At 46.1% G+C, this 25,941-nt stretch overlaps 1 protein-coding gene across 3 annotated transcripts in view; it reads left to right on the top strand.

The window, feature by feature from the left end:
- The window catches only part of KIF13A (kinesin family member 13A), a 197,838-nt gene extending 172,444 nt beyond the window's left edge, over positions 1-25,394 (top strand). For 2 of the 3 annotated variants that reach the window (XM_032861617.1, XM_032861616.1), the window contains 14 exons: positions 739-838; positions 2,018-2,144; positions 4,119-4,174; positions 5,624-5,748; positions 6,014-6,190; positions 7,207-7,299; positions 7,658-7,810; positions 8,862-8,939; positions 11,890-11,937; positions 13,136-13,247; positions 14,415-14,566; positions 15,094-15,198; positions 21,121-21,909; positions 24,333-25,394. In XM_032861617.1, coding sequence (XP_032717508.1) covers positions 739-838; positions 2,018-2,144; positions 4,119-4,174; positions 5,624-5,748; positions 6,014-6,190; positions 7,207-7,299; positions 7,658-7,810; positions 8,862-8,939; positions 11,890-11,937; positions 13,136-13,247; positions 14,415-14,566; positions 15,094-15,198; positions 21,121-21,909; positions 24,333-24,353 — 2,136 coding nt within the window. In that variant the 3' untranslated portion in view covers positions 24,354-25,394. The remainder of the gene's footprint in view (positions 1-738; positions 839-2,017; positions 2,145-4,118; positions 4,175-5,623; positions 5,749-6,013; positions 6,191-7,206; positions 7,300-7,657; positions 7,811-8,861; positions 8,940-11,889; positions 11,938-13,135; positions 13,248-14,414; positions 14,567-15,093; positions 15,199-21,120; positions 21,910-24,332) is intronic. The other variant, XM_032861618.1, reaches the window with a different exon arrangement.
- Positions 25,395-25,941: the final 547 nt, after the last annotated feature.

Here is a 25,941-nt window from a genome sequence, read left to right as displayed (position 1 = left end):
AGCAAATGTAAACAAACTTCAGGGGACGTCCCAGTGTCCCCTTGGATCTCAGCAATGCCGTTAACTCATGTCTTGCTGCTGTCTGTGCGCTTCCCGCCACGTTGTTCATGGTTGCAAAGAGAGTCCCAATGGCTGCTTCTTCAAGCATGGCTGACTGCATGCTGGGTGTTTGCATGGGAGATTTTTGGTGACCCTTATGGTCGCGGTCGGGGGGAAAATCTCTGCAGCCAGTTTGAAAGGTTCTCTGCTGATCTGTTCTTTGCATTTCAGAAAATACATGTTTTGAGGCCATTGAACGATGAACTATGAAAATGCCTGTTTTCTTTTTTCCATTCCATTTGCTGGTCTGTGATTTAGGCTCTGTTCCTGGTGTCCTTCTGCTTGGAATCACATGTCCTTCAAATGAATAGCTCTAATTGAAATACACACACACACTTACACCCCATGTAAGAATCATCCCACAGCTGGAATAGTTTGAGCTTCTCTTGCTTTTAAGTATAATTATCCTTTTGGCAATCCAGGGGCTCTGATTTCTGAGTAATGGGTTCCTTGATCAGCATGCTGTGTTTCTGAGGCCCCTTTGCTTTCTTGCATATTAATCACGCAGCGGTGTTCAATGGCCTTTCCTAATGAAAACTTTCCTGATCCATGTAAACATCTTTGTTTAAAAAAAAAAAAAAGAAAGAAATAGTCATCTGTGTTATTCTACAGGAAAGTGTTTTCCCTCCCCGGTGTCAGGAAGAAGACTTAAACTGTGTGAGAGAGAGGTGGTCTGACGCACTCATCAAACGACGAGAGTACTTAGATGAGCAAATTAAAAAAGTCAGCAATAAAAAAGGTATGTGAGATTACGCTCTTCCTGGGAGTGGCTTTTCCCCTTCTAGACAGTAACGGCAGGTTGTTTCCTCCCCTCGGTCGGACAGTACTGTCTTTGTGTTCTGACCTCGTAGCAATTACAAATCGTTGTGATGCTTTCGGCACCGTATGGAATTGGAAAGTAAGAAACATTCATAAGCCTCTACGTGAACCGTGACGTTAGACTTGCATTCTGTTCTGACGAATGCAGATGCAGTCAGAACCGACATGGCAGTGTGAGGCATTCCGGGCTCCGGACTGGGACTGCCGGCCACTCTAGGGTCTCATGTGGCCGGTCAGCACCCAGCTCCTGTAGGGGGGTACAGGTGGGCCTAAGGCTGGCCTGCAGCTCCCCTCACGGCCACACAGCTGCAGGGGTTTTGCTGGTTTGCTCATGCTGCCGGCAGCTGAGGCTCCGGGGAAGACGTGTGTCCTGCAAACCCGTAGTCTCTCACCCCAGTGTGATGATCCATGCATTGTGGTGAGTCCTGCATCAAAGGACACGTGATGAATGTTCATCTGTTTCAGGGAGAAACTAGCAGAAGCTCCCCCCTCAGTAAAACATCTCGGCTCAGCATTCTGGGTGCTCAGCCGGCTCGTGGAAACTCACTCTGATTGCGCCCAGATAGCTCCAGGGCGCAGTTGTGAATCAGAGGGTTTCAGAATATGTTCCACACAATCTCTTTCGTCAGGAACGTAAAGGACAATAAAGTTAGTTTTACGGAGTGCTGTGTGGCATGTTTTAATCCTCTGTGTGGTGGCGTCGAGTTTTATAAAGCAGTGTCACGTCCTTTATGGCACTGGATCTTTCCAACAAGCGAATAGAGTGGACTTGGCTACTAGAGGCCCTCTTTGATCAGGAAGCCAGATTGGTGTGTCGAATAACTTCCCAGGGAACAGAACCAGGAAACATAACCCGTGTTCTCATCCCCGTCCTGATGCTCTTTCCATGTCGCCGCCCAGAGGGCCGCCAGGTGAGAGCCTGAGCCTCTCTGAGCTTGTCGGGGGCTCAGGCTGGAACTTCGAGGCCTCCCATCCTCCTTCAGAACATCGTGGATGGTCAAGCCCCTTAGGATGTCACCAAGTGAAAACTCATTTATTGTAAGTCTGGAAGTTGTCTTTCCCCCCGTCTTGGTGCTCATCCCCTCATTTCGTCCTGCAGAGAAGACGGAGGACGACGTGGAGCGGGAAGCCCGGCTTGTGGAGCAGTGGGTGGGGCTGACCGAGGAGAGAAACGCCGTGCTGGTGCCCGCACCGGGCAGCGGGGTTCCTGGGGCGCCCGCCCACTGGTGAGTGGCCTGACGGAGTCATGGAGGGACTTTGCAGGACTGGCACAGTCCGTGGGGAGTGTCGTGAGCCGCTCAGGGAAAGACCAGCCATGCCCCATGCTGCCCTCCCCTTTTCCTCCCCCACGGCGGCCAGCTTCCTCTCCCAGGAGGCCGGGGAGCACCTCAGTTTCTCCGAACAAGCAACTTGGACAAGGTTTCCTCGTCTCCAGAAATTCTCTTATTTTGCCTTAAAAGAAGGGTGTTTCCAAAGTCTACTTGAAGCAGGGAGAAAACATGCTTTCTTCTTAGAGTAAGCTTTCTTTTTCAGTTTGGTCACTAGCGTGGTCAGGTCCCAGCGCTAAATTAACCGTGGTCAGTCTGCTGATTGGTCCGGCTATCCGGTGTGCGTCAGTGATGGCACGGCGCCCCAGGCTCGGCAGTCACCCAGGTCCCAATTTAGTTTCCAGCTGCAGCTCTTCAAGTGTTGAATGTCATTAACTTCTGTGAGGCTTCTTTTTTTTTTTTTTTTTTTTAAGATTTTATTTATTTGAGAGAGAGAGAGAGAGCACGAGCAGTGGGGAGGAACAGAGGGAAAGGGTCTCGAACCCTGGACCCTGAGATCATGACCTGAGCTGAATGTAGACGCTTATCTCACTGAGCCACCCAGACACCCCCGAGGCTTTACTCTTAATCAAAAAATGGAGCCTTGTTTTTGGTACTGTTGAAAGGATTAGAGATAATATATTAAAAACACCCTTTGTTAGGTGGTAACTACTGCTGCTGCTGCTTATTCTCATTCCACTCTTATCACAATATGTTGTAGGCATTTAGGAGAAATCAGACTGCTAGTAACAGAGGGTGTACGTGCCCAGGTAGTCTCTGTAGGGTACCCGCGGAAACATCAGCAGTGTTGTGTCCATAATGAATGATAAGGGGAAGTCTAATGGAGTTGATAATACTTTGAAACCAGAAAATCTGAATTTGCTGGCACATAATTTGAAACCTGATGTTTGTCCTTGCAGATTCTCCCGCTGTCCCCAAGTCCTACAGGGCACCCACACCATCTGCCTGCCAGCCCCCTGGTTGCAGACCTCCCCCTTATTCCCAGTCTTGTTTGCTCCCTGAGGTCCTGTCTAGACAGTCCTTCTCCTTACCCAGTCACTTTCATTTGCGCCATTTCCAAACTTCAAGTCATCTTGACTGTTTGTAAAATGTGGAGACCTGGGTCCTGTCCCCCGTTATTTTGATTCACAAGAGGAGTTATGGGCCCAGGACTTCTCATTTCCAGAGCCACCACACACCCCCTCCCCCCAGGTGACTCAAATTTATATAGGCCAGTTTTTGATAAAACACTGCTTTGGTCTTTTTTGTAGACAACCCTTCCTCCTTTGATATGTCTTTCATTCTCTCCTGCTTTAAGCTTTTTCAGTGTTGTCTTTTTTGTTTACTTCTTCTGTTTTGATCTTGTGCCCCGTCTCCACTCTTAAATAGCGTCCCTTCCCTTTTTCCCATCACTAGGACTATTTCTAAAAAGCTGTCAAATAATCTTTGTTTCAGTTAATTCCATTTGATTTATATAACTGGTATTTCTTTATGGAAGTCGCATAATTCTCATAAGTCCCGTGTTAACAGGGACATCAAGAGATGTGCAAATAGGGGCGCCTGAGTGCCTCAGTCGGTTAAGCCTCTGCCTTCGGCTCAGGTCATGATCTCAGGGTCCTGGGATCGAGCCCCGCATTGGGATCCCTGCTCAGTGGGCGTCTGCTTCTCCCTCTCTGACTGTTCTTTCCCCTGCTCATGCTCTCTGACTCTACCTCTCCCTCTCTCAAATAAAATCTTTTAAAAAAGAAAGAAAGAAATGTGCAGATATTTCCTGAATAGAATCTCTACCCCCCCAGTGGTTCTTTTCCACTCCCACACCTCTGTGGTGTTCAGTTATCGAAAAAGATATAAAACATGTATTTTGTTATGATTAAATTTTCTTCTTAAATTTAGGGTCCCACCACCTGGAATGGAAACTCATATACCGGTTCTCTTCCTTGATTTGAATGGTAAGCAGACCCCAGTGTCCAGGGGCCCTCGCATGTCCCTTAGGTTTGGAATCTCTTCAGACCCACCTGATTTTTGATTCCTGAAATGACTTCTCTCATCACTCACAGGCTGTATCTAGGTGACGTTTTTAGTCCAACCAAATGTATAAACCTTGACGTGGAGCATCACTAGGAGAGAGAAGTGGATATTTAGTCTTAAAAAGAGAGTTCTGAGAGATTAAGAACTACACACAAAAAAACGTTAAATCGGTTCCAGTTAGGAGACGCTAATGGACACAGGAATTACCTGAGAAAGTAATTCCCCCTTGGGGATTCTGAATCTTTGGGCTTTGCAGGGCCCTGGGAATCTGCATTTCTGATTACTGCTGTTTGCTCCCCAGTAGCGCCAATGCCAGAACATGGCTCCACTGTAAACCCTTCATTGTTCTTTGTGGTAGTGATTGGATTGAACCTACCAAGAGTGATGGTCCTCCGTGTATTTCAGCTGGAAAATCCATTTTCAGAATGAATTTTTTTTTTTAAGATTTTATTTATTTATTTGACAGAGATCACAAGCAGGCAGAGAGGCAGGCAGAGAGAGAGGAGGAAGCAGGCTCCCCACTGAGCAGAGAGCCTGATACGGGGCTCGATCCCAGGACCCTGAGATTATGACCTGAGCCGAAGGCAGCGGCTTAACCCACTGAGCCAGTCAGGCGCCCCTTCAGAATGAAATCTTAAATGGAACCTACAGAGGCCGAGTTGACAAGCGGGGGGATGGGCGGGCTCAGGCAGGCTCTTTGCACAGCCCCCGGAATCTCAAAACACAGCCTGGAAACCTTCCTTTTGGAGGGAAGACCCGGGGAGGGTGACTTTGGCTCTTCCTGGAAAGAAGAGCCTGGAAGTAGGACACGTGCCTCATGAAGTGTTGGGCTCCCAGTTATTGGAGGGTTACACGCGACGGCTGGATGAGCACGCAGAGAAATTTGTGAATCCTAGTGACGTAGAGCTTTGGAAGATGAACTCCGTATTTCTCCCAAGTGCTTGGAACTTGTATTCCAGGTTGGTCATTGAGCTGTTCAGATCTCTGATCATGTGTAAGTTGTGTAGGTGGGACATAAGCATGACACCAGGTTACACAAGGAATTGACCTCAGAGTCTAACCGCCGAGCCTCAGCCGTGTTTTTGTCATGAAGATCTCTGCTCCTAGGACTGCATATGGAGTATATTGGTCCATTTTATTGGAGACTTACCGGGTGCCTTCTTGGCTCTCACGGTGGTTTCTGGAAAGGATAAAACCTACAGTGAGGACTAGTATCTCTGTTCCAACTGTGGGATAAGGAAGAAAAGAAAAAAATGAAAGTGTGTTACGTGTAAACATCATCTGTGGAAAGCATATTTTTAAGAATTCAGTGCTTGGTTAAAAAATGACTTTTCCTTCCACTTCTGTTTCTGTGCCCCGGACTTGGCCAGCCGATGACCTCAGTGCCAACGAGCAGCTCGTGGGCCCCCACGCATCCGGCGTGAACTCCATCCTGCCCAAGGAGCACGGCAGCCAGTTTTTCTACCTGCCCATCATCAAGCACAGTGATGAGGAGGTAATTGACCCCCACCATTCCATTCCTGGGTGTCAGATGAGTGCACCTGCCTCTGGGCCTGTCTTCCCATCAGACGCTCTGGTCTGCTTTGGGGGAGAGGACTGGGGACTTGAAAAAGTTGGGTGTGTGTTTTCGCTCAGAAAAAGGGAGGAGAAACATATGCTTCAGTGGGGTTGCGTGTCTCTTCTTGCTCTCGTTTTTGATGTGAAACCGCAACCCCTGAGCTGGGTCTTTTCCATGTCCCCCGCCCTTCTCCTGTCCTTAGGTTTCAGCCACGGCTTCCTGGGACTCCTCAGTGCATGATTCCGTTCACCTGAATAGGGTCACACCGCAGAACGAAAGGATTTACCTAATTGTGAAGACCACCGTCCAGCTCAGCCACCCGGCTGCTATGGAGTTAGTATTACGAAAACGGATTGCGGCCAATATTTACAACAAACAGGTAGTAACGGGGCCTGATTCTGCTGTTGCCTACCTGAGCTGGAAGTTTCTTCCTTCCCCCTATCATTAAGTTGTGTTTTGTGGTGCTGAGACAGTGGGCGTGCAAGATGTCACCACACTAGCCAAGTTACAGTCCGATTCCTGTTGACCCCCGATGAGGGGGCATGAGGCCAGCACAGGGAGATGTCACCCATGAGAGACGTTCCTCCTTGGCCAACTTTGACACCCATAATCCTGAGAGGCAGTGGAGCTATGACATGCCACTGTTTGAAAAAGGTTAAGTGCCAAGTCCAAGCAGGTTCGTGACAAAACAGGACAAGGGGCAGGCCCAAAATACATCGTTGCTGCTTCCCCAGATCTCATCCTGCAGGTGCTGCCAACAAAATGGACCCTCCGGTTCTCTCCTGTGTGAGGATAGATTGATTAAACCCTGTCAGATCACGAGGTGCCTGGGTGGCACAGTCAGCTGACGTCCCACTCTGCTTGAAATTCTCTCTCCTCCTGTCCCTCCTGCTTATGTGCCCGCACGCTCTCTCGCTCTCTCTGTCCTTCTCCCTAAAATAAATAAATAGGGGCGCCTGGGTGGCTCAGTGAGTTAAACATCTGCCTTTCGCTTGGGTCGTGATCCCAGGGTCCTGGGATCGAGTCCCACATTGAGCTCCCTGCTCATCGAGGAGCCTGCTTCTGCCTCTCCCTCTGCCCCTTCCCCCTGCTTGCGCTCGCTTGCACTCTCATAAATAAATAAATAAATAAATAAATTCTTTTAAAAAATAAATCTTTATTAAAAAACGGACCCCAAATCCCCGAATGGACTACAGATTCTGTCATCTAATCCCCATATGACAGATGGTCACTGCTGTCCTCCGGGATCAGAGACAAGGATTTTTCAGTTCTGTTTTTCTGAATATCGTATGTGTATCAAAAACATAGTACTTCATTATGCTTCTACAATTTGTAAAATGCCAAATGATTTAAATGTATTTCACATTGCTTGATTCAGCTTTCCTTTCTTACTAGAGCTTCACGCAGAGTCTGAAGAGGAGAATATCATTGAAGAATATATTTTATTCCTGTGGTGTAACCTATGAAATAGTATCCAATATACCAAAGGTAAATATATATATTTATATTACTTTTTTAAAATGCTGAAATAAGGGCACCTGGGTGGCCCAGTGGGTTAAAGCCTCTGCCTTCGGCTCAGGTCATGATCCCAGGGTCCTGGGATCGAGCCCCGCATAGGGCTCTCTGCTCAGCAGGGAGCCTGCTTCCTCCTCTCTCTCTGCCTACTTGTGATCTCTGTCAAAAAAAAAAAAAAAAAAATGCTGAAATAGATGTATTGGAGAATGTGTTAATTCTTAGAACCTCTAAATCATTTTCTCACTACAATTTGGATAAAAATACTATTCACGTGAAAGTATCGTAATTAAAAAAAAAAAAAAGTATTGTCACTGTTTTCTTGTACCTTCAGGCAACAGAAGAGATTGAGGACCGGGAGACACTGGCTCTCATGGCAGCAAGGAGTGAGAATGAAGGCACGTCAGACGGGGAGACCTACATAGAGAAGTACACGCGGGGCGTGTTGCAGGTGGAGAACATTCTGAGCCTCGAACGGCTCCGGCAGGCAAGTTACAGCAGCATCTGGACCAGAGGGCGAGAGCACCAGCCTCCCCCCTGGGTGGACAAAGATGAATTTATTTACCAAACAGCTTCCCTCTGCCTCTGTCAGAGAAGGAGAGTAGCAATCTCCTCAAAGTAGTTACTGTGTCAGAATAGCAAAATGGAAATAATGTCTGCGTTCTGTTCAGCACCTTCTGCTGAAGCCCAGCGCCCAAGTAATTTAGATACATTCTTTCGTTTGGTCTTCAAAATGGCCCTTCAAGGGAGATAGACACTGTTAAAATCCCCTTTTGTCAGTGAGAAAATGGAGGCGAGCAGAAGTTAGCTAACCTGCCTGAGGCTACGCTGCTAAGCAGTTGGTACAAAGTCGGTGGCAAACCAGGAAGGCTTGAATCCAGTGTCCATATGCTTAGCCACATGCTCTTACTGTTCCCCTAATTTTGGGGGGGTCCGGGTTAACTTCTGCAACAATAGCCGGACAGTCCGCTAACTCACTAGGCAGTGCAAGACTGAGACGGGAATTGTCATGCATAGAAGCAGAAGAAAGTGCGTTCATAGAAAGTGCGTCAAGAGCAACGAGAGGGCTGAGATCGGCGTTGGTTCGAAAGACCTGCCTTTCGCGGAAGGCCCGCCGGAATTGCCTTGCGAGTAAAACACAAATCATAAAAGTTGGTGGTCGTTTTGCAAATGAGATCTCTCGTGAGGGCTATTTCTTCTCTGTTTTCTCTACCTCTGTAAAAAATCTACCACATAAATGTTCTTAGTTCAGCAGTTTTCCTGGTTTTAGGTATGGAAAGCTGGTAGATTAAGGAAAGAGAAATTAGTGGGTACCGGAAGAGTCCAGCTTCTTGGTAGATTAAGGAAAGAGAAATTAGTTTTTGGTAGATTAAGGAAAGCGAAATTAGTGGCTACCGGAAGAGTCCAGCTTCTGTAGCTACGGGAGGGAGCGTGGGCTTGAAATGATGGGTCTTTCTGTATTTTCTAAACCGTCCACAATAAACATAATACTGTCTGTCATCAGGGGAGAGAAACAATTGTTATTTTGGCCTTTGCAGGCGGTCACGGTCAAGGAAGCGCTGTCCACCAAGTCTCGGCACCTGCGGAGGAGCCTCAGCACCCCGAACGTTCATAACGTGAGCACCCTGCCGAGGCTCTTGCTTCCGGGATATGTCTCAGGGCTTGGGGTGCTCATGAGAGGGGACCTGGGCTCACGGTTCCTGGCGTGGGCATCCACGCAAGCCTCTCCTCTCTCCCTGGGAAACACACCCAGGACCACAGTGACCGTCCCACACCTGAGCCTTTAGTGGGTTCTTCTGGATTTCTCTTCAGGAGGTCACGTCCTTGAGATGTAAACTGAACGTAGCTGATATAAGGGTGGAAGGATCAGCGACAGGTCCTGGCTGCGTGCTGCTCTGTCCTCGCTGCCCTGGTGGCTTTTCCTATGTCCCCCAGCAGTGTGATAGGGCGCGGGCACCCCCACGTCCACGCTCTCCATGTCCACGGTCTCTCCGTTGGCCATTTGATTGTCATTCTCAACCAGTTCATCTAGAAATTCCAGTCGACAGGAACTGCTTCTGGAGGAGGGGACACGGTCATGGAAAGAAAGGACAGACTAGTGCACAGACAATTTCAAAGCAGGCTCCTCTCCAGAAGCAGCAGAGTAAAGGATCCTGCCCAGGAAGGGCACAGTATCCTTACCTTGCTGCTGTCCAGAATTGCCAGGCAGTGATTACAAACATGGTGACCGTTTATAAGCACTGCCTTCCAGCAGGCCACAAAGCCAGTCCCAGCACATCCCTGTAGTCGTACATACGGGTTCCTTTTGACCACAGTGCGATTATTTAGAAACCGATAATTAGAGACTCATATGGTGTGAATTGAAAAATGAAAACTGGTACACACATCAGTGCTTGTGGGATGCAATTGAAATGGTACGAGAGGAAACTAGGCTCCATTCCCTATTACTCTGTTTCTACAGACAAATACTGACAGAGAAAAGGAAAGAACAAGAGCCACTCTTAGGGATGTATGTATCTCATAGTAAAGAGTAAAAAACCCCAAGGGAAACATCTGAGCTAACAGTGAAAGACGGACCACCTAATGGAGGCTTCTGTCCTCACTCCCAGTCCCCTGGGGACTTAGATCTGATCAAGACTTTGAATCTGACTGCTCGTGTTTACGGGGGACAGAAGAGAACGCTGAGTGACACAAAAGGAGCTCTGTTAGCAAGGGGAAGCTCTAGAGGAACAAATGACCTAGAAAAAGGAAAACGTGTGAACTGTTGTCAGCCTGACTCAGAATTAACTGACAGTGTGTCCAAGACATTTGAACACGGGGGCTGTCAGATACTATTTAGGAATCATTTGACTTTTTATACCATGATAGTGATACTCTGGTTTTGTTTTTGTTTTAAGGTTTTATTTTTTTAAGTAATCTCTACATCCAACGTGGGGCTTGAACTCATGACTCAAGAGTTGGATGTTCTTCCGACTGAGCCTGCCAGGGACCCCTGTGGTTAGGGTTTTTTTTAAAGGGAGGAGGGATTCTGTATTTTTTAGAGATTCACAGGGAAGTATTTATAGATAAGATTTTTAAGTCAAAAAAAATCAGAATAAAAGATTTTTAAAGATAATAAATATTAGAGCAGAATTATAATAAATTCAAAGAAAATGCATGAAGATTAGAACAGAGGTGTATGAATAGAAAACCAACAATAGAATCAACAAAGCTGAAAAATGGGCTTTTTGAAAAAACTGGTCAAATGGACTGACTTCTAGTTAAGATGAATTGGAGAAGGAAGGAAAATATTGGAATATTGATTCTAATATTATTGACAATAAAAAGGGATGTATCACTACAGAGGGGACAAAGATTTAGACAGCATAAGAGCAAGCTATGAATAATGTTATAGCAGTAAGTATAAAAGCTTCAACAAAATGGAATTTTTTTTTAAAGATTTTATTTATTTATTTGACAGAGATCACAAGTAGGCAGAAGAGGGGTGATGGGAAACAGGCTCCCCGCTGAGCAGAGAGTCTGATGTGGGGCCTAATCCCAGGACCCTGAGATCGTGACCTGAGCCAAAGGCAGAGGCTTAACCCACTGAGCCACCCAGGCGCCCCCAAAATGGAATTTTCTTACAAAAACCAAATCATAGAAGAAATAGAAAATCTGAATGCAGCTATTGCCATAAGTAAAGCCTAAACTCATGGAGAGAGAGACTGTGTTCCTTGATGGGAACACATGGTATCAAAAAAATTGGCACATCTCCCTAAACTGATCTGTATAAATTCCCAACATAATTTCTTATAGGATTTCATAAGCTACCCCCAGAATTGCTATGGAAGAGCAGAGTTGAAGGTGCATAAGCTTTATCTACAGCCCAGAGATTCCAGGCCTCCATATTACCCCCCGAGCTCCTTGTAGAAACACTGGAGGAGACGCCTGGCTGTCTGGCTCAGTCAGTAGAGCATGCGGTCCTCAGGCTCAGGGTGGTGACTTTGAGCCCCACGTTGGACGGAGAGATTACCTAAACTAATAAATAAATAAGTTAGAGTAAAAAAGAAACATGGGATGTGTTTAGAACTAAGTAATGTTGAAATGGTATGCCTGTCAATCGTAGGATACAACTAGAGTGGTACTTAGGGACAGTAACAATAACTTATTTCATCCGAGTTTGTAACAGAGAAAAATTAGAAGCAGCTTAGGTATCTATCTAAAATAGAACAAATAAATTCTGAAACAAAAAAGACCACGTATGGTGAGATACCACTTATTTTAATGATAAAAATATGCAAAATATATATTACATGTGCATACCTGTTTTATATATTTCTATATAATTTGTGCATCTATTTTTACGTATGAATCCATTTTTGTGAATGTGAGGATTCTACAAAGCCTGTATGGGAATGATCAACCCCAAATTTAGCACAGTTGTTACTCCTGAGGATTGCAGAAAGAATCGGGGGTTGAGACTATCATACAGGCTTCAACTGTAAACGTGACCTTACGTTTCTGTGTTTCTGTGTAATTTATGTTAAATACATAAACCACATTGATAAAACCATGGCTCTCTTATAGGTCTCCTCCAGTCGACCAGACCTTTCTGGCTTTGATGAAGACGATAAGGTGTGCACCTATGGCGTGGGCATGACTAGAAGAGTCGAAGTCTGAAAAGTTAGCTCTTGGTGTTTTTGAAATCTCAGGACTTCATGTCTTAATCTTATGCAGATCATTGTCTCCACGTGTCCATTTCCAGGTTCAAATACGTGATGGGAAATTGCTAGGCACTCAGTGCTAGCACATTTTCCACACCGGCATAGTACTACACCAAATTGAATATCTGTGTGTCTATGGGTCTAACTCAATGACTTAAAGTATTATATCAACTGAGGGTTCCTGGAGTGGGGGGGATGGAGTAACTGGGTGATGGCATTGGGGAGGGTATACGTTGTAATGAGCACTGGGTATTATAAAGACTGGTGAACCTCTCAAACCTTTTCCTCTGAAACCAATAACACATTATATGTGAATTTAAAAAACAAACAGAAAAGTAGTATATCTACCATCACAAAATCAGACTTAATTCAACTAGGAAAATTAGGCATTTTAAATTATGGATATTTTGCCACAGGACCTTTCTCGGCAAATACTGCTTGGAGCATATATCGTATTTATGTTACTAGGCAAGGGACTGAGTGATTCAAAGAGTACAAACGCGGGTTATGTCACCAAGAAGTTTAAAATCTAGTATTTTAGGCAGCCAACTCCCGAGAAGTTGCTTAAGATTAAATAAGCTTATATGATGCACAAAGGGAGTTTTCTTTCCTTAGTGTACCTATACCTTATGCTGGTTTGATCCTTTTAAATCTCAGATCTGGTTTGCCTGGGGCGATCTTAGTGTATGCCTGCTACCCAGGCGAAATTATTAATGGAACCCACTCACTCCAAAAAGCATTTCAGTGTGGTCTCTAAATTACCCAGTCACCCTAGATACATACCAAATTTATCAAGGGAAAGGGAGGAAAGTGGTTGGGACCTTAGGGATTCAGAAGGGAAGTCACTCCATTTGTAATGATTTTATTAAATTTTGGACAAATACGATAGGATATGAACATTAACACTCTCGCTGTACCCAGGGTCTGACTGTAGTTGTCATATTATTCAGCCATTTGTACTTTTCTAGATGTTTGAAATACTGTATAATGAAAGTAAAGAAAGAAGAACATGTACTGGCATTTGAAAATAGGAAAAAAACTCAAATCTGGGCTTCACTTCCCATTTTAAAGGGACTTAACGACCGCTAACCCGTATCTTTCCCTTGTAGGGTTGGCTGGAAAACCAATTAGACATGTCTGACTATAGTTCCAGTTACCAAGATATAGCCTGTTACGGCACTTTGCCCAGGGACTCGCCTCGAAGGAGTAAAGAAAGTAGTGGTGAGATTGTTTTTCTGTTTTCCTTTATCATTTCTTAGGGAAAGCATGGCGGGGGGAGTTCTTTTGTAGGTGGCATTTAATAAGATAGGAACCTGAAATTCTAACACGCTGGATGAGTCTAAGAGAATGTGTCATGTTCACTTCTTTCATTTCTTTTTGCTTTGGAGTCGGCATATCATCCGATAATAATATTGGGCTTTTTGTGTAGCGCTTCACAATTTTCAAATCATATTTTTCCCCACATCATTTCCTGAATTTGAAGTCCCTTTTGAGATACAAGTCTTATGTGACGGTTAAACTTCGTTTTTTTTTTTTAACCAAAAGAATACCCTGTGTAATGGTTTTGTTCTCAAAAGATGTTTTTACAAGAATTTTTTGATTCCTAAAGCAGTTTCAAAAATGGTACCAGAAATGAGTTCAATCAGTGACAGCATTATTACCTAACTGTACCATCTGCCGGTGCCCTGAAAGGAATAGCATTCTTCAAAAACATGAATTAGCTGTCACAATGCACTGTATATTTTACCTACTAAATGACATTGTACCAGTGAATTGGGAAGAAAATACATTAGGAGGGAAAGAGGCCCCTAAAAGTAAAACATGAGTCAGAGCAGGAAAGCGGAATTTCTCTTCCTTAGTCAAACGGAGCAGGTGGCTTGAGGAAAAACGGGGCTCGCAAGAAAACATATACAGTATCCATTCCTTGAATATTTATTGAGCCTCTACTTGCTATCCACAGTGAAAGATTCAAAAAGGTGCCATTCTAGATCCTGAAATGGAACTGTGGAATGAGATACATAGAAAATAAGATAGTGCAATGACAGAGTGCCCAAATGCATGGAAGGGTCACAGACTCCAGGATTTCAGAGCAACGGAAAACCAGCACGAGTTGAAATCAGTCTCGTAGGCAGCGCTTCTTGGGGGGGGCAGGGGGGCGGATCTTGAAAAGAAGTAGAAAATTCAGTTTCTTGCTTTCTTCCGTGCTCCCTCGCCCTTGGCTGACTCTTTGTGACTCCGTCACCACCTCTCCGCTCTTGCCCACACCGGTTTCGGTCTTTAGCCAAATATTAGCCTTGTTGATTTCTCTGTCAAACTGGATATTCCCGTGTCTGGGGATGACCTTGCTTCTGGTGTGCCTGTCAATCCGTTCCTGTTTGTCTTCCCCAGGTTGTCCGTCAGAGAACCCCCACGCCTTAACAGTCAGTCCTTTTAAAGCATTCTCTCCCCAGCCACCAAAGTTTTTCAAACCTTTAATGCCGGTGAAAGAGGAGCATAAGAAAAGGATAGCTCTTGAAGCCAGGCCACTCCTCAGCCAGGAGGTAAGTGCCGCTGGTCTCTGTAGGGGGCGGGGGGGCGGGCGAGGAGGATCATGTTTGGGGGCTGGTGGGGGACGGGGCAGTAACCATGCCCGTGGACGCATGGGGGTTCCATGGGGTCATGGCAGGATTTCTTGCGTGGTGCCCTTGATGTTCTTTTCTGTGTGTTTCCGGCTTTTCGGAGTTTGGGGTTTGGGGGGTTTTTTTGTTTTGTTTTTTTTAATCTTCCAAGTGAGAGAGAGAGAGAGAGAGGGAGAGATGTTCCCTGGGTGTTTTGAAAATACGACAGGTTTTTTTTATTTGTTTGTTTGCTTATTTTTACATTAATAAAACCAAGGGTGCGATTGGCCATGGCGTGTGTGTAGTCTCGTCAGAGTCCCTCGGTGATTTGACCGCAGCCTGCCAAACTGCACCCCGTGCATGGGATTAGCAGTGTTTGCGTTGCTTTTCTAACCGGCACGTCCGTGCTGTGTGTTCCGGCTGTCGGCGTCTTCCGTATGTGATGCATCTGTGTGTCTTAACCTTTGCAGAGCATGCCTTCCCGACAGGCACTTAACCCGGGCTGCACTGTGCCCTCAGGAAGCAATGGCAGCAGCATGCCCATAGAGCACAGTAGCAAACGGGACAGGAAGATTGTAAGTTCTGGAACCATGTCTGTCGTCTTGCCTGGTGGTGGGTGTAAGGCGCTTTCACAGACAATCATCCAAATCCTGTATAAGACGTTAAAAGAATGTATTGGGTCTCTGCTTTTTTTTTTTTTTTTTTCTTTTCTTTCTTTTCTTTAAATGTGATCACCGGTAATGAAATTTTGCATGAATGTGGCCATGACCTGTGATTTTTTTCCCTAAGTGTTCATTCTGTTTTATTTATCTTTCTGCTCAGTAGCAACTTGCTTAGAAAGGGGAACAAGGCACTCTCACGGGTTCTAGTCTTTAAAAAGCATAACCATGAGGTCACTGTCACTGATTCTGAATCTTTCTGATGTGCCCATGCATACTGAGCAGATTCTGAAGTTAATCTACCTAGAGGAGTTGCACTTACTCGGAGTGAGTACTCGTGCACTGAGCCCTGGGTGTGTTTGAAAGCTCTTTCCGCATTGCCTGATGCCCTTGCCCAGCTCATTCTGTAGCTTGTAGCCCCCGCTGTCTGTTTGCCATCTCAGGGAGCCTGTCCTCATTTGCTGGCAAAATAGGGCCCAGCTCCGCTGGTGTCGGTCTTGCTTCTGGGATGGCTTACCTGTACCTCAGCCACAGGTAGGTAGAAACTCTACCTGTAAAAGTCATTCCCCCAGCATTTGGTTTTCAAATTACAGATTAGAAAGTAATTTTTAAGACACTGTATACTTTTGGGTTATCAAAGATACCTCTGTTAGAAAGGAAAAACAAAAAACCTGTATTCTCGGGCCTGGAAACAGTTGTCTTAGTTTGTGTCTCAGCTTTCGCTTTCCCATGGCTTCCTAGGTGTGTGTGTGGTCTGATCTGCAGGCAGTGCACGGGAGCTTTCCTCTCCCAGCTGCAGCGTGGCAGACCCAGTCCCAAGACTCGCTGGTGTGAGATCCTAATGGTTCTAAAATGTGCCCTGCTCCACACTGTGTGACCCTAACCGGAACCAAACCCGGCTATGCAGTCGGCCAGCCGTCTGCATGCTTGGAGTGCTGGCAGGTCCTCAGAAATGACCTCATTCCTCCTGCCCACTGAGGTCAAAGAAGAGCCACCATTTCTCCCTCGCCTCTGTCCCTCTCCCCACCATTGCCTCTGTGTTCTCCTGGCCCTCTATTCCAAGTCCCCATTGTAGTTCCTGCTGGAGGAGAGGGTGAACGCAGCAGCCACCCCTGTATCTCTGAATCCTAATGAATTGCTAAGTCACTTACTTGACTTCCCTTTGCTTAATTAATAAGGCAGCACCATGGGCTAAAAAGGCCACGTGGCAGCTTGTTACCCCTTCAAACACTCTGGCTCTCTGGCTGATGGGACCTGCCTGTTGGTTGACGTGGAACTTGCCGCCATGTTGCACGAGTACTGAATTTACTCCTTTGTTACTATACATTTCTGTAGAACATCCCATCGAGAGACTGCTGGATGACCCTTCTGGGTCTGCCCGGCAGATGGCTGCCCTGTTGACAGAGTTTGCCTCATCATTTACTTTCCTTGTAATGTTTTTAAATAAAACTCACCTCGGGACTTTCAGCTAGCAGAGGGTAGGAGGGAACCAGCCTCTCATAACTCAGCAGCCCTCAGGTAGCGGGGAGGCTCTGTGTGATCCAACACACCTTGAAGTCTGCTGAGCAGGGTTGGTCTTTCTTGCTGGAATCTTGAGCGATCTGCCTCGATCCTCTGTAGAAATCTGGCTCAAAACAACAGCAAAAACAAAATCTTTTTAAAAAATGAGAGAGAGTGGTGTTCAGCTGGCTCAGTCGGAAGGATATGTGACTCTCGATTTCTGGGTCACGGAGTTCTAGCCCCAACTTGGGTGTAGAAATTGCTTAAATTAAAAAACCTACAAAAAATTTTTTTAAATAAGAGAAAGAAATCTGTCTCAATACTCTTCATCTCTGAACCTGTTTTTTATTTGTTTCAGATAGCCCCGTTTCCAGGATGTTTTGGTAGATTTTAATGATATTACTTGCTTGCTCTGAGGTTCTGTTTCTTTTCAGGAAGTTTTCATTTTATTTCTTCCTTTTGCAAATGGACATAAGCTGCTTTATTTCTTTCTATTTCTTTATTTCTTTGTTCTCCATTCACTCTCCTTCCTTTTCCATTCTTAAAAAATCAGAGTATGAATCAGTGGTTTGGTCTGATCAAAGGAGGTTGAAATCATTTTTTACAATTTCACATAAAATGTGGTATTCTATAGCTACTCTTGATTCTTTTATTTTGTCTTATGTTCACTTAGCCAACATATAGTACATCCTTAGTTGTTTTTTTTTTTTTTTAAGATTTTATTAATTTATTTGACAGAGATCACAAATAGGCAGAGAGGCAGGCAGAGAGAGAAGGGGAAGCAGGCTCCCACTGAGCAGAGAGCCCGATGCGGGGCTCGATCCCAGGACCCTGAGACTATGACCTGAGCCAAAGGCAGAGGCTTTAACCCACTGAGCCACCCAGGCGCCCCCATCCTTAGTTTTTGATGGGTTCAATGCTACCCTTGATTCTTAAAGCAGCGTTTGTTGTCTCATTAGTTTGGGAAGATACACAAGTGTACTTTGTGTCTTGTTTGAATAAGATAAAGGCAACAATACATCTTTGGAGTCCATCTTGTTTTTAAGTCATGAAGCAGAGAGAAGGGTAGAAAGGAAAGCACTTCTCCCTGGAGTCTTGCATAGATAGCATATGGTTTATTTCTCCATTTTACAGAAGATGAAACAAAGGACTTGAGTGGCATGCCCAAGGTCTCCCAGTTACTGAGAGCAGAAGAACAAAGGCCCATCCCTCCACAGAGAATTGGGCTGACCCCAGTGACTTTAGGTGCTCCCCAAAATGGTGCCGTTTCGGTTGGCCTACTGCTGTTTCTAACAAGGGCTGCTGGCCTCCTAGCACCATGGACAGAAGTGCTGGGGCCTAGGTTGATACCAGTCCTTCCAGAAAGAGAAGGTCTCCGTGCAGGACAAGTCCCCATTGCAGTGGAAATGAAAATCACTTTAATCAAGTGAAACTCCTTACGGGGAGTCACTGCTTTCATGAGGGTTTGGATCCCTTCTTAAAATCAAGCTGTTTCGTCTCTAGGTAAATAGTTGCATAAACCGAATTGCAAAAACCAAATCACGAAGACTGTAGCTAAACAGGGGCTGGAGAGCTGGACTCCATGTTTCCCTTCTAGGGTTAGGGTTCTCATGCTTTGTGTCCTTAAGACATAGTAGGAAGGTGTTAAGCTTAGTCTCCTTTCAGATGATGAGTATTTCTGGAGTTCTATCTAACCACATTCCCTTAAGGTGCAGTTTAAACCAATTAACTGCTCTTCCCCTGCCCCCCCTTAAAGGCAATAACTTGATAAACCTTCAGTCTGTTTACATATTGGGAGATGTTTCATCTCTATTCGGTTTTTCTTTTTTTCTGGAATTACTTGTCCCTACTCTGCTAGCCTCTCTCTTTGGGTTATTCCCCTTCCCCCAGTCCCATCCCAAGTGCACAACTATGTGCTGATCCCGATTTGAACTTAATCTCTTGAGGCTTTTGTGGACTCTTCAGTTTTTCCCAAGCTCCTTCTAATCCTTTAGGAATAATTTTTTATCTTCACAAGTTTGACAGATGTGCACGCGCCTGTTTCTACCCAGTAAACTCATGACTGAACGTTTCATTCAGCAAAGCTGTAGTTTAGGATAACAGGCCTTTCCTCAGTCTTCAGAAGAAATACCTCCAGGCATAAAAAGAGCTCCAGATTACGAATTCTCACATTCAGATTTTGTTTTTCTTAGAGCACCTAATTTACAGTAACTAATTACATCAAAGACTCCCAGTCTTGGGAAATTGTATTTCTTTACCATAAATCAGAAGGACATATAAGGGGGAGGGGGGCACCTGGCTGGCCGTCAGGAGAGTATGCTACTCTGACTTGGTCTCAGGTGGTGAGTTCAAGCCCCATGTTGGGCGTGGAGCCTACTTGAAAAAAAAAAAAGGAAATGTAAGGATGCAAACACTAGAAATTCAATTTTGAGTCCAAACACGTCAAGTAGAGAATCTATAAAATACAGGCAAAATTAGTGATTCAGTTCTGTCCAGTCTTTGCTCCTTTCCAAACATTCTCCCCCTCCCCCTTTCTGACAGTGCTCCCTAATGTGGAGGGTTGCTAAAAATAAGATGGCAAGATTAGTGTTGCCAAAAATTTTGTTTTGCCAGTTTCTGGAATTTTTATCACTGGTACTTAATATTCACCTTTGATTAATAGCCACGGAATTAAGACAACTGATGCTTTTACATAACGTATATTCAAGTTATTTTAAAAACTAAGGAGCACTAAAGAGTATTATAGTATTGATTAGGTAGTTAACATCTTACGCAAAAGAAAGTATTACTCTAAAATTCAGTAGATGAAATCGGTGTTCGCTTGTGAACCGCTGTCTGCCGTAGCCTTCAAGCACGCTCTTCTTCCCCAGCCTCTCTCTCCTCCTCGGCCTCTTGAAATGACACTTTAGTGAGTGAGGTTAATGTTTTGGTTGCCAGTCTTCACAGTCTCCCTGTTACTATACTGAATCAACTTTCCATCCAGTGAGACAGGGTCCAGGATTGTTCTAAGAGCAAGGACCCAAAGCCGGGACACCCGGGGACCATGGCTATTTTTGCTCCACACTGGTATTCCCAGTTCTTAGGACAGTGACTGGCATATAGTGGATGCCTGATGAGAACTCACTGAAAGTCATGTTTCAAGAGGAATATTTGCAATGTCGCCAGATGTTTATGAGGTTGATTAAAATGGCTAGATAGTAATATCATCTTTTTCTGTTTTTAATATTTTATATATTTATTTGAGAGAGACAGAGATAGTGAGAGAGCACAAGGGGGAAAGAGAAGAGCAGACTCCCTGCTGAGCGGGGCTTGATCCCAGGACCTTGAGATCATGACCCAAGCCGAAAGCAGACGCTTAACCGACTGAGCCACCCAGGTGCCCCCATTTTTTTTTTCTTTTTAAGTACGCTCTACATCCAAGGTGGGGCTCGAACTTATGGCCTCGAGACCAGAGCCACATGCTCTACTGACTGAGCCAGCCAGGTGCCATTTGTCATTTATTTCTATTTGAACAGAAAACATCCTTATGCTTCATGCTGTTTTCCACCACATACAGAGGAATTATCCACTCAGGGACTGACTGGGGCATTGAGAATACCCCCTTCTGTGTGGGTTTACCGGTCTTTACAAACAGAATTCTAAAGCTGTTTGACACGGAGATACTCTGTGACGTCTCAGCACCTTCCTCACCTTCTGGTTAAATCGTCTATCCCTGCTTCTCCAAACCCCTAGAAAGTGTTAACGGTAAGACTGTTAGTATTTCACAGCCTTACGGTGTTTCCTGTAACCCTGGGAACCAGTGTTGAAATTGCGTTCTCTGCTCTTTTTGCTGTTGAGGTCTTCATTTTGCTGCCTTCTCCCCCCATAAAATATCAGAAATCTTCCACAGAGTACCTTACTCACCCGCCCTTGGCTTCCCAAAGTGAGGATTGTGAGAACAAATGAAGCAACGGCTTTTCTCTGCCTCCGTCTGCCTCCCTCATTTAATTCCAAAAGGGAAAACATCACAACTGAACACCATCATTAATTAACATTAATTAAAAGTCTCCTGCATCTAAGCCAGTGAAGCAAGCATTTCCAGTCAGCACTGAGTGAGCACAGAAGAAATAAATCTCCTCCGTATTAGGTGACAGTGGGTTTATGCTCACAGATCTCTGAGCATAATGTACTTGTAGGCACAGTAGGTGACAAAATTTAACGAAACTCAGAAAGAAAGAGAAAAAAAAAACTGCTAAACATGTGAATGTGAATGCCTTTAATGGGAATATATTTGAAACCTGTCTCGACAGTAAAGTCCCTGAAAGGCGCTAACGAGTGACTTTACCTTCATTGCTACAGGACTCCGAGGAGGAGGAAAGTGACCTGGAAGCACTTAACAGGAAGCTGATAGGTTCACAGCCTTACGTACCTGTGGAGTTTGCTGACTTCAGTGTTTACAACGCCAGCTTGGAGAACAGGGAGTGGTTTTCTTCTAAAGTCGATTTGATGAACTCGCGGGTCTTGGAGAAAGAAGTGTCCCGCAGCCCCACCGCCAGCAGCATTACCAGCGGGTACTTCTCCCACAGTGCCTCCAATGCCACGCTGTCCGACATGGCGGTCCCTGCCAGTGACAGCTCAGACCAGCTGGCCGTGCAGACAAAGGATGCGGATTCCAGTGAGCATTACGGGCCGTCGCTCGCACATGATTTCAGACCGTCCAGCAAAGACTTGACAGAATTAGAAAGAGGCTTGGTGAAAGAGAAGATGACTTTGGTGCCACTCAAGGAAAACAGTGCCTTAGCCAAAGGGAGCCCATTGCCCCAAAGCATCCCTGAAAAAAATCCCAGAATCCTCTGTAGGACTGGCTCCTGTTCAGAACAAGATGCGTGCTCCGGCAGAAATGGCCAGCCAGCCAGAGAGTTCTGTCCCGGGGAAGTGACCGTAGAACACACCACAAAGATCCTTGAGGACCATTCTTTCACAGAGTTTATGGGTGTATCCGATGGGAAAGATTTTGAGGGTTTGACAGATCCTTCTGCTGGAGAGCTTTCGAGTAGAAGAAACCTACCAAATAAAACGGACCAGAAGAGTATCTCAGACGGGCCGCAGGACCCTGCCCAGCTGCATTCCTCAGCGGAGAGTGACAAGGTAATACATTCCAGGGGCCGTCCGTTGTCGTCCATGTCGGTGAGCCTGCCTGATGGTGCACCAAGCCCCAGAGGCACCTCGCCCCGCACACAGTAGGAGAGGTGGACTGCAGCACTGCTGACAGGGAGGCCGGGCCCCCGGGGAGCAGGCTCGCTCACTCAGCTGCCCAGCTGGCTCTGTGGGGCTGGGCGCCTGTTCCCGCCAGCTCCGAGTACAACGACAGAATACAGAGACCACTGGCGTTTCTTGGTGGCCTGCGGCTCGATGCCGAATAAGGATCATTGAATCTCCTGTGCATTCCCAGAGATGTTTAATTACAGGCTGTCCCACGCATTCAGATCGCACCCATCCTATTTCATCAAATCTGTAATTTCTGTAATTTTTAGATAAACCATTGTTTTATGTATTATTACCAAAAAAACACTTCCAATTAAACTGCAGCACACCAGTAATTGTCAGACGCATGCCAGTTTCAGACACATTAAAAAGGGGCGGGGGGAGGCCAGGCACGCATCACAGAATGGATTGAAAAAACAGTCACTTGGTGCCCAGCGCCGTTGAAGTTTGGGCTTTGGAAGTTAGCGGGTTGGTTTATTATGAGGTTGCATTTTATAGTTCCATCATTTAATTTTTTAGTTTAATTCCTAAACTAATGGAGCAAAATGCATGTTTGCCAACAGTACTGGTGAAAAGAGCAAATGATGTGGATAGGAGATCGCCCGCTTCTGAGGGCTCTTCTCCAGAGCTTCCCCTTCGGGATGAACATTTTGGTCCCACAGCCCCACTGCAGCTGTGCGAGGGCTATGAGAGTTCCCGAGTGGAGCAGAACAAAGCTCGGACCGAAGGAGAAAGATAATCTAGGAGGGTCATCATGCTGCCATTCGGTCTCTGCTTTGTTCAGGAAGTGATTCCGGTTTGGTGGCTTTTCCCCCACAAGCTTTACTCCCTTTGCATACCAGCCCTTAAAATTTCTGTGCGTGTCACCTACACAGCACACGCCTCCCTACACTGCAAAAACCTACAGAGGGATTCCTTACAATTAAAAAAAAAAAAAAAAAAAAACTTTTTCCGCAACATAAGGCTAGGAGTAAAGTGACTCGTGACTGTCCTTGGAAACAGAATTTTCGTTGGTTTCAAAGTCTTCGGCTTCCTTACCCTGGTCTTCAGGCGAGCCTGCCCCGCTGGCCTGATCGGCCTGTCAGTCCCTCTTGCAAGAATTCTCGTCCAAGGGCTGTTTCTTCCACCTCAAACAGTGCTTCTCTCTCTCTTTTAAAAGATGTTATTGATTTATTTGAGAGAGAAGATGAGAAGGTGGAGAGGGAGGAACAGGCTCCCTGCTGAGCAGGGAGCCTGACCCGGGACTTGATCCCAGGACTCTGGGATCATGACCTGAGCCAAAAGCAGTTGCTTAACCGACTGAGCCCCCCAGGCGTCCCCGAGTCGTGCCCCTCCAGTGCCCCTCAGCCGACTCACCGAGCAGAATTCAAGGCCCCAAGTCGCTGCCCTCTCACCTGACGTTCTGCTTCAGCACGGGATGGAGCGGGGGTTGGGTTCCCACCCTCTGCCACAGTGACAGGGCGTCCGAAGGCTGCACTGGGAAAAGCTGGGGCCACAGGGGAGGAAGCGGCAACAGTCCCTCCTCTCGTTCCATGGCTTCTACTGTTTAGAACCAGCAAACAGGAACAGAACAGACTGATTTTTGTTTTCAGAGGCTCCAGAACAGTGTTTTCCTGCCGAAGATCCTGCTTTAAAAGTGGAATTTAACAAAAATATTTGCGGTTATCAGGGTCATGTGGGATTATGGCAATTCTTTTTCTTTTCTTTCTTTCTTTCTTTCTTTCTTTTTTTTTAATTGCTTTAGTATTTTTGTTATAATACTCTTGGGTTTTAGTAAGTTGCCATAACAATTTTTTACCTTAGCTTTGGGTCTTACTGTCATTACTTTTCCTAGAAGCCTCCCCTCTGGGCTAGGTTTCTCCCTCGTAGAGTGTAAATCCTAGAACTGGATTCCATAATGAATCAGATCCTGTGGGTCCCTACAGGGAGAGCCCCTTGTGTGCGGTGGGTGATGTCCCACTGAGTGATCCCTGTGTGTACGTGCATGTGTGTGTGTGTGTGTGTGTGTTAGAGTTGGGAGAGGGAGGCCCTGTGCGTGTGTGTGTGTGTGTTGGGGGTAGGGAGGCCTGTGTCTGTGTTGGGGGAGGGGGGCCGTGTGTGTGTATGTGTGTATGTGTCGTGTGTGTGTCCGTGTGTGTGTGTGTTAGGGGTGGGGGGCCCTGTGTATGTGTCCATGTGTATGGGTGGGTGTTAGGGGTGGGAGGCCCTGTGTGTGTGTGTATATGTGTGTCTGTCTTTCTCTCTGTCTATGGAGTTGGGGGTGGGGGGTTCCAGAGCTTGAGCTCACCAGCCTCTCTGCTTTCTAGGGCAGCACGACCGCTCGGTGAAAGGCAGCCCATGCTTCCTCGCAGGCCACGGCCTCTCTGCTCCGATCGCCCTGTGGAAGCACCAGCACCGTCTTTAAAACCTGCTGCGGCCCAGCCGGGGACCTCAGACCAGCGTGGAGAAGCCGTGTGCTCCGTGGGCCACCTACCTTCTCCTCCCGAGCTGGGGGCAGCGGCACTTTGTCACTCGGGTGAATTGGCCGCCTCGGCCTTCCCAGAAAGCCAGAGAACCGAAAATCCCGGATTGAATTAAGTGGCAGTATTTTTGTTTTGCACTTAACTACTACACACACCCACTGTGTAGAAACCTCCACAGAGTCAAACAAACTCTATTCTTGTACAACAAATTTTAATCAGTTCTTACTGTAGAATCTGGAGTCAATGCTCTTTTTTTTTATAAATAATATATATGATGTATATGAAATGTATATCTATGTATGTCTGTTCAGAGACAGACAAGACTGCACATGAAAATGCAGATAAAAGTGGTTTGTAGAAAATCACAAGGTACTGGATTTGGATACACAGCAACTTAGGTCATCCTCCACTAGACGAGCAGATGGAAAAGATGGGGTTGCCTAAGAACAAGGTTGCAAACCCCTCTTTGCAGAAAAGATTCCAGAAGGCCGTTCTTTACAACCAAAGAACTTACGTAAGACTGAACGTGTCTGCTGTCCGTTCTTATTTCATGTGTACACATATGTCCGACTGCAAGTTCGGTGCCATGTTCCCCTTGGCGACCAGGCCCCTTGTAGCTAGCTGTTCTCTGTCCCGTTTCATAAGCACACTGAGAAACCCCACAGCTATACTCCGTGGTCTCCTGCCGGCCCAGCACCTGCCAACATGACCCGGGATTGTAACTGTTGACCGTGCCTGGGGCTCTGACTCCAGCCGTCCTTGTCCCTCGGTTGGGCCTGGCTGGGCAGGTGGGATGCGGAGAGCAGTATTACTGTAGGAAAACACGAGAACACGCCTGGAGTTGGGTGTGGGAAGGGAAGGGATGTTGATTTTTTGTCTTTTTGTGGGGTGTTTTGTTGGTTTTTTTTTCCCCCCGCTTCGGATTGGTAGGTTTCGTTATGTGGTTTTGCTGTTAATTATTTTACTTCAGTTCTGGAAAATGCTGAGGAGCTGGGATGAGCTCTGCGGGCCACAGGTGCCCGCTTCGCCACGGTTGCAGCAGACGGTTGAGCACAGAGCGCCCCGCCATCCGCACCTTCGCTTGCAGAGTCCCCCTGCTGACGGAGACATTGGAGGATGACGTGTGTGGGGATTCCGGCAGGAGTCCTTCGTGCGCCTGTCTGTAGAAGCCCGTGGAACTGGTGCGGACGTACAGCAGTACATGCCTGCGGGATGGAGAGAATGCGTACAGCCTGCTGTACCTTTTTCTTTACGTTCTCAGCATCAGTAAACGAGTAAGATTTTGGAGACGTTAATGAAAAGCTGCTGTTCATGATTTTGTGTATAGTGAGCTGACTGTAGTATTTTACTATTGTCTGTTTAAAAAAACTGTAATTTATATCCCCTTTCAACTTTATTGTATTTAATTGGTACAGATTGTGTGTATGTGTGTGTGTATGTGTGTGTGTGTGTG

This window comes from Lontra canadensis, unplaced genomic scaffold, assembly GCF_010015895.1.
Source record: "Lontra canadensis isolate GAN:19392208 unplaced genomic scaffold, GSC_riverotter_1.0 scaffold21, whole genome shotgun sequence".
Taxonomy (NCBI): Eukaryota; Metazoa; Chordata; class Mammalia; order Carnivora; family Mustelidae; genus Lontra; species Lontra canadensis.
This window is presented reverse-complemented; position numbering and strand designations above follow the sequence as displayed.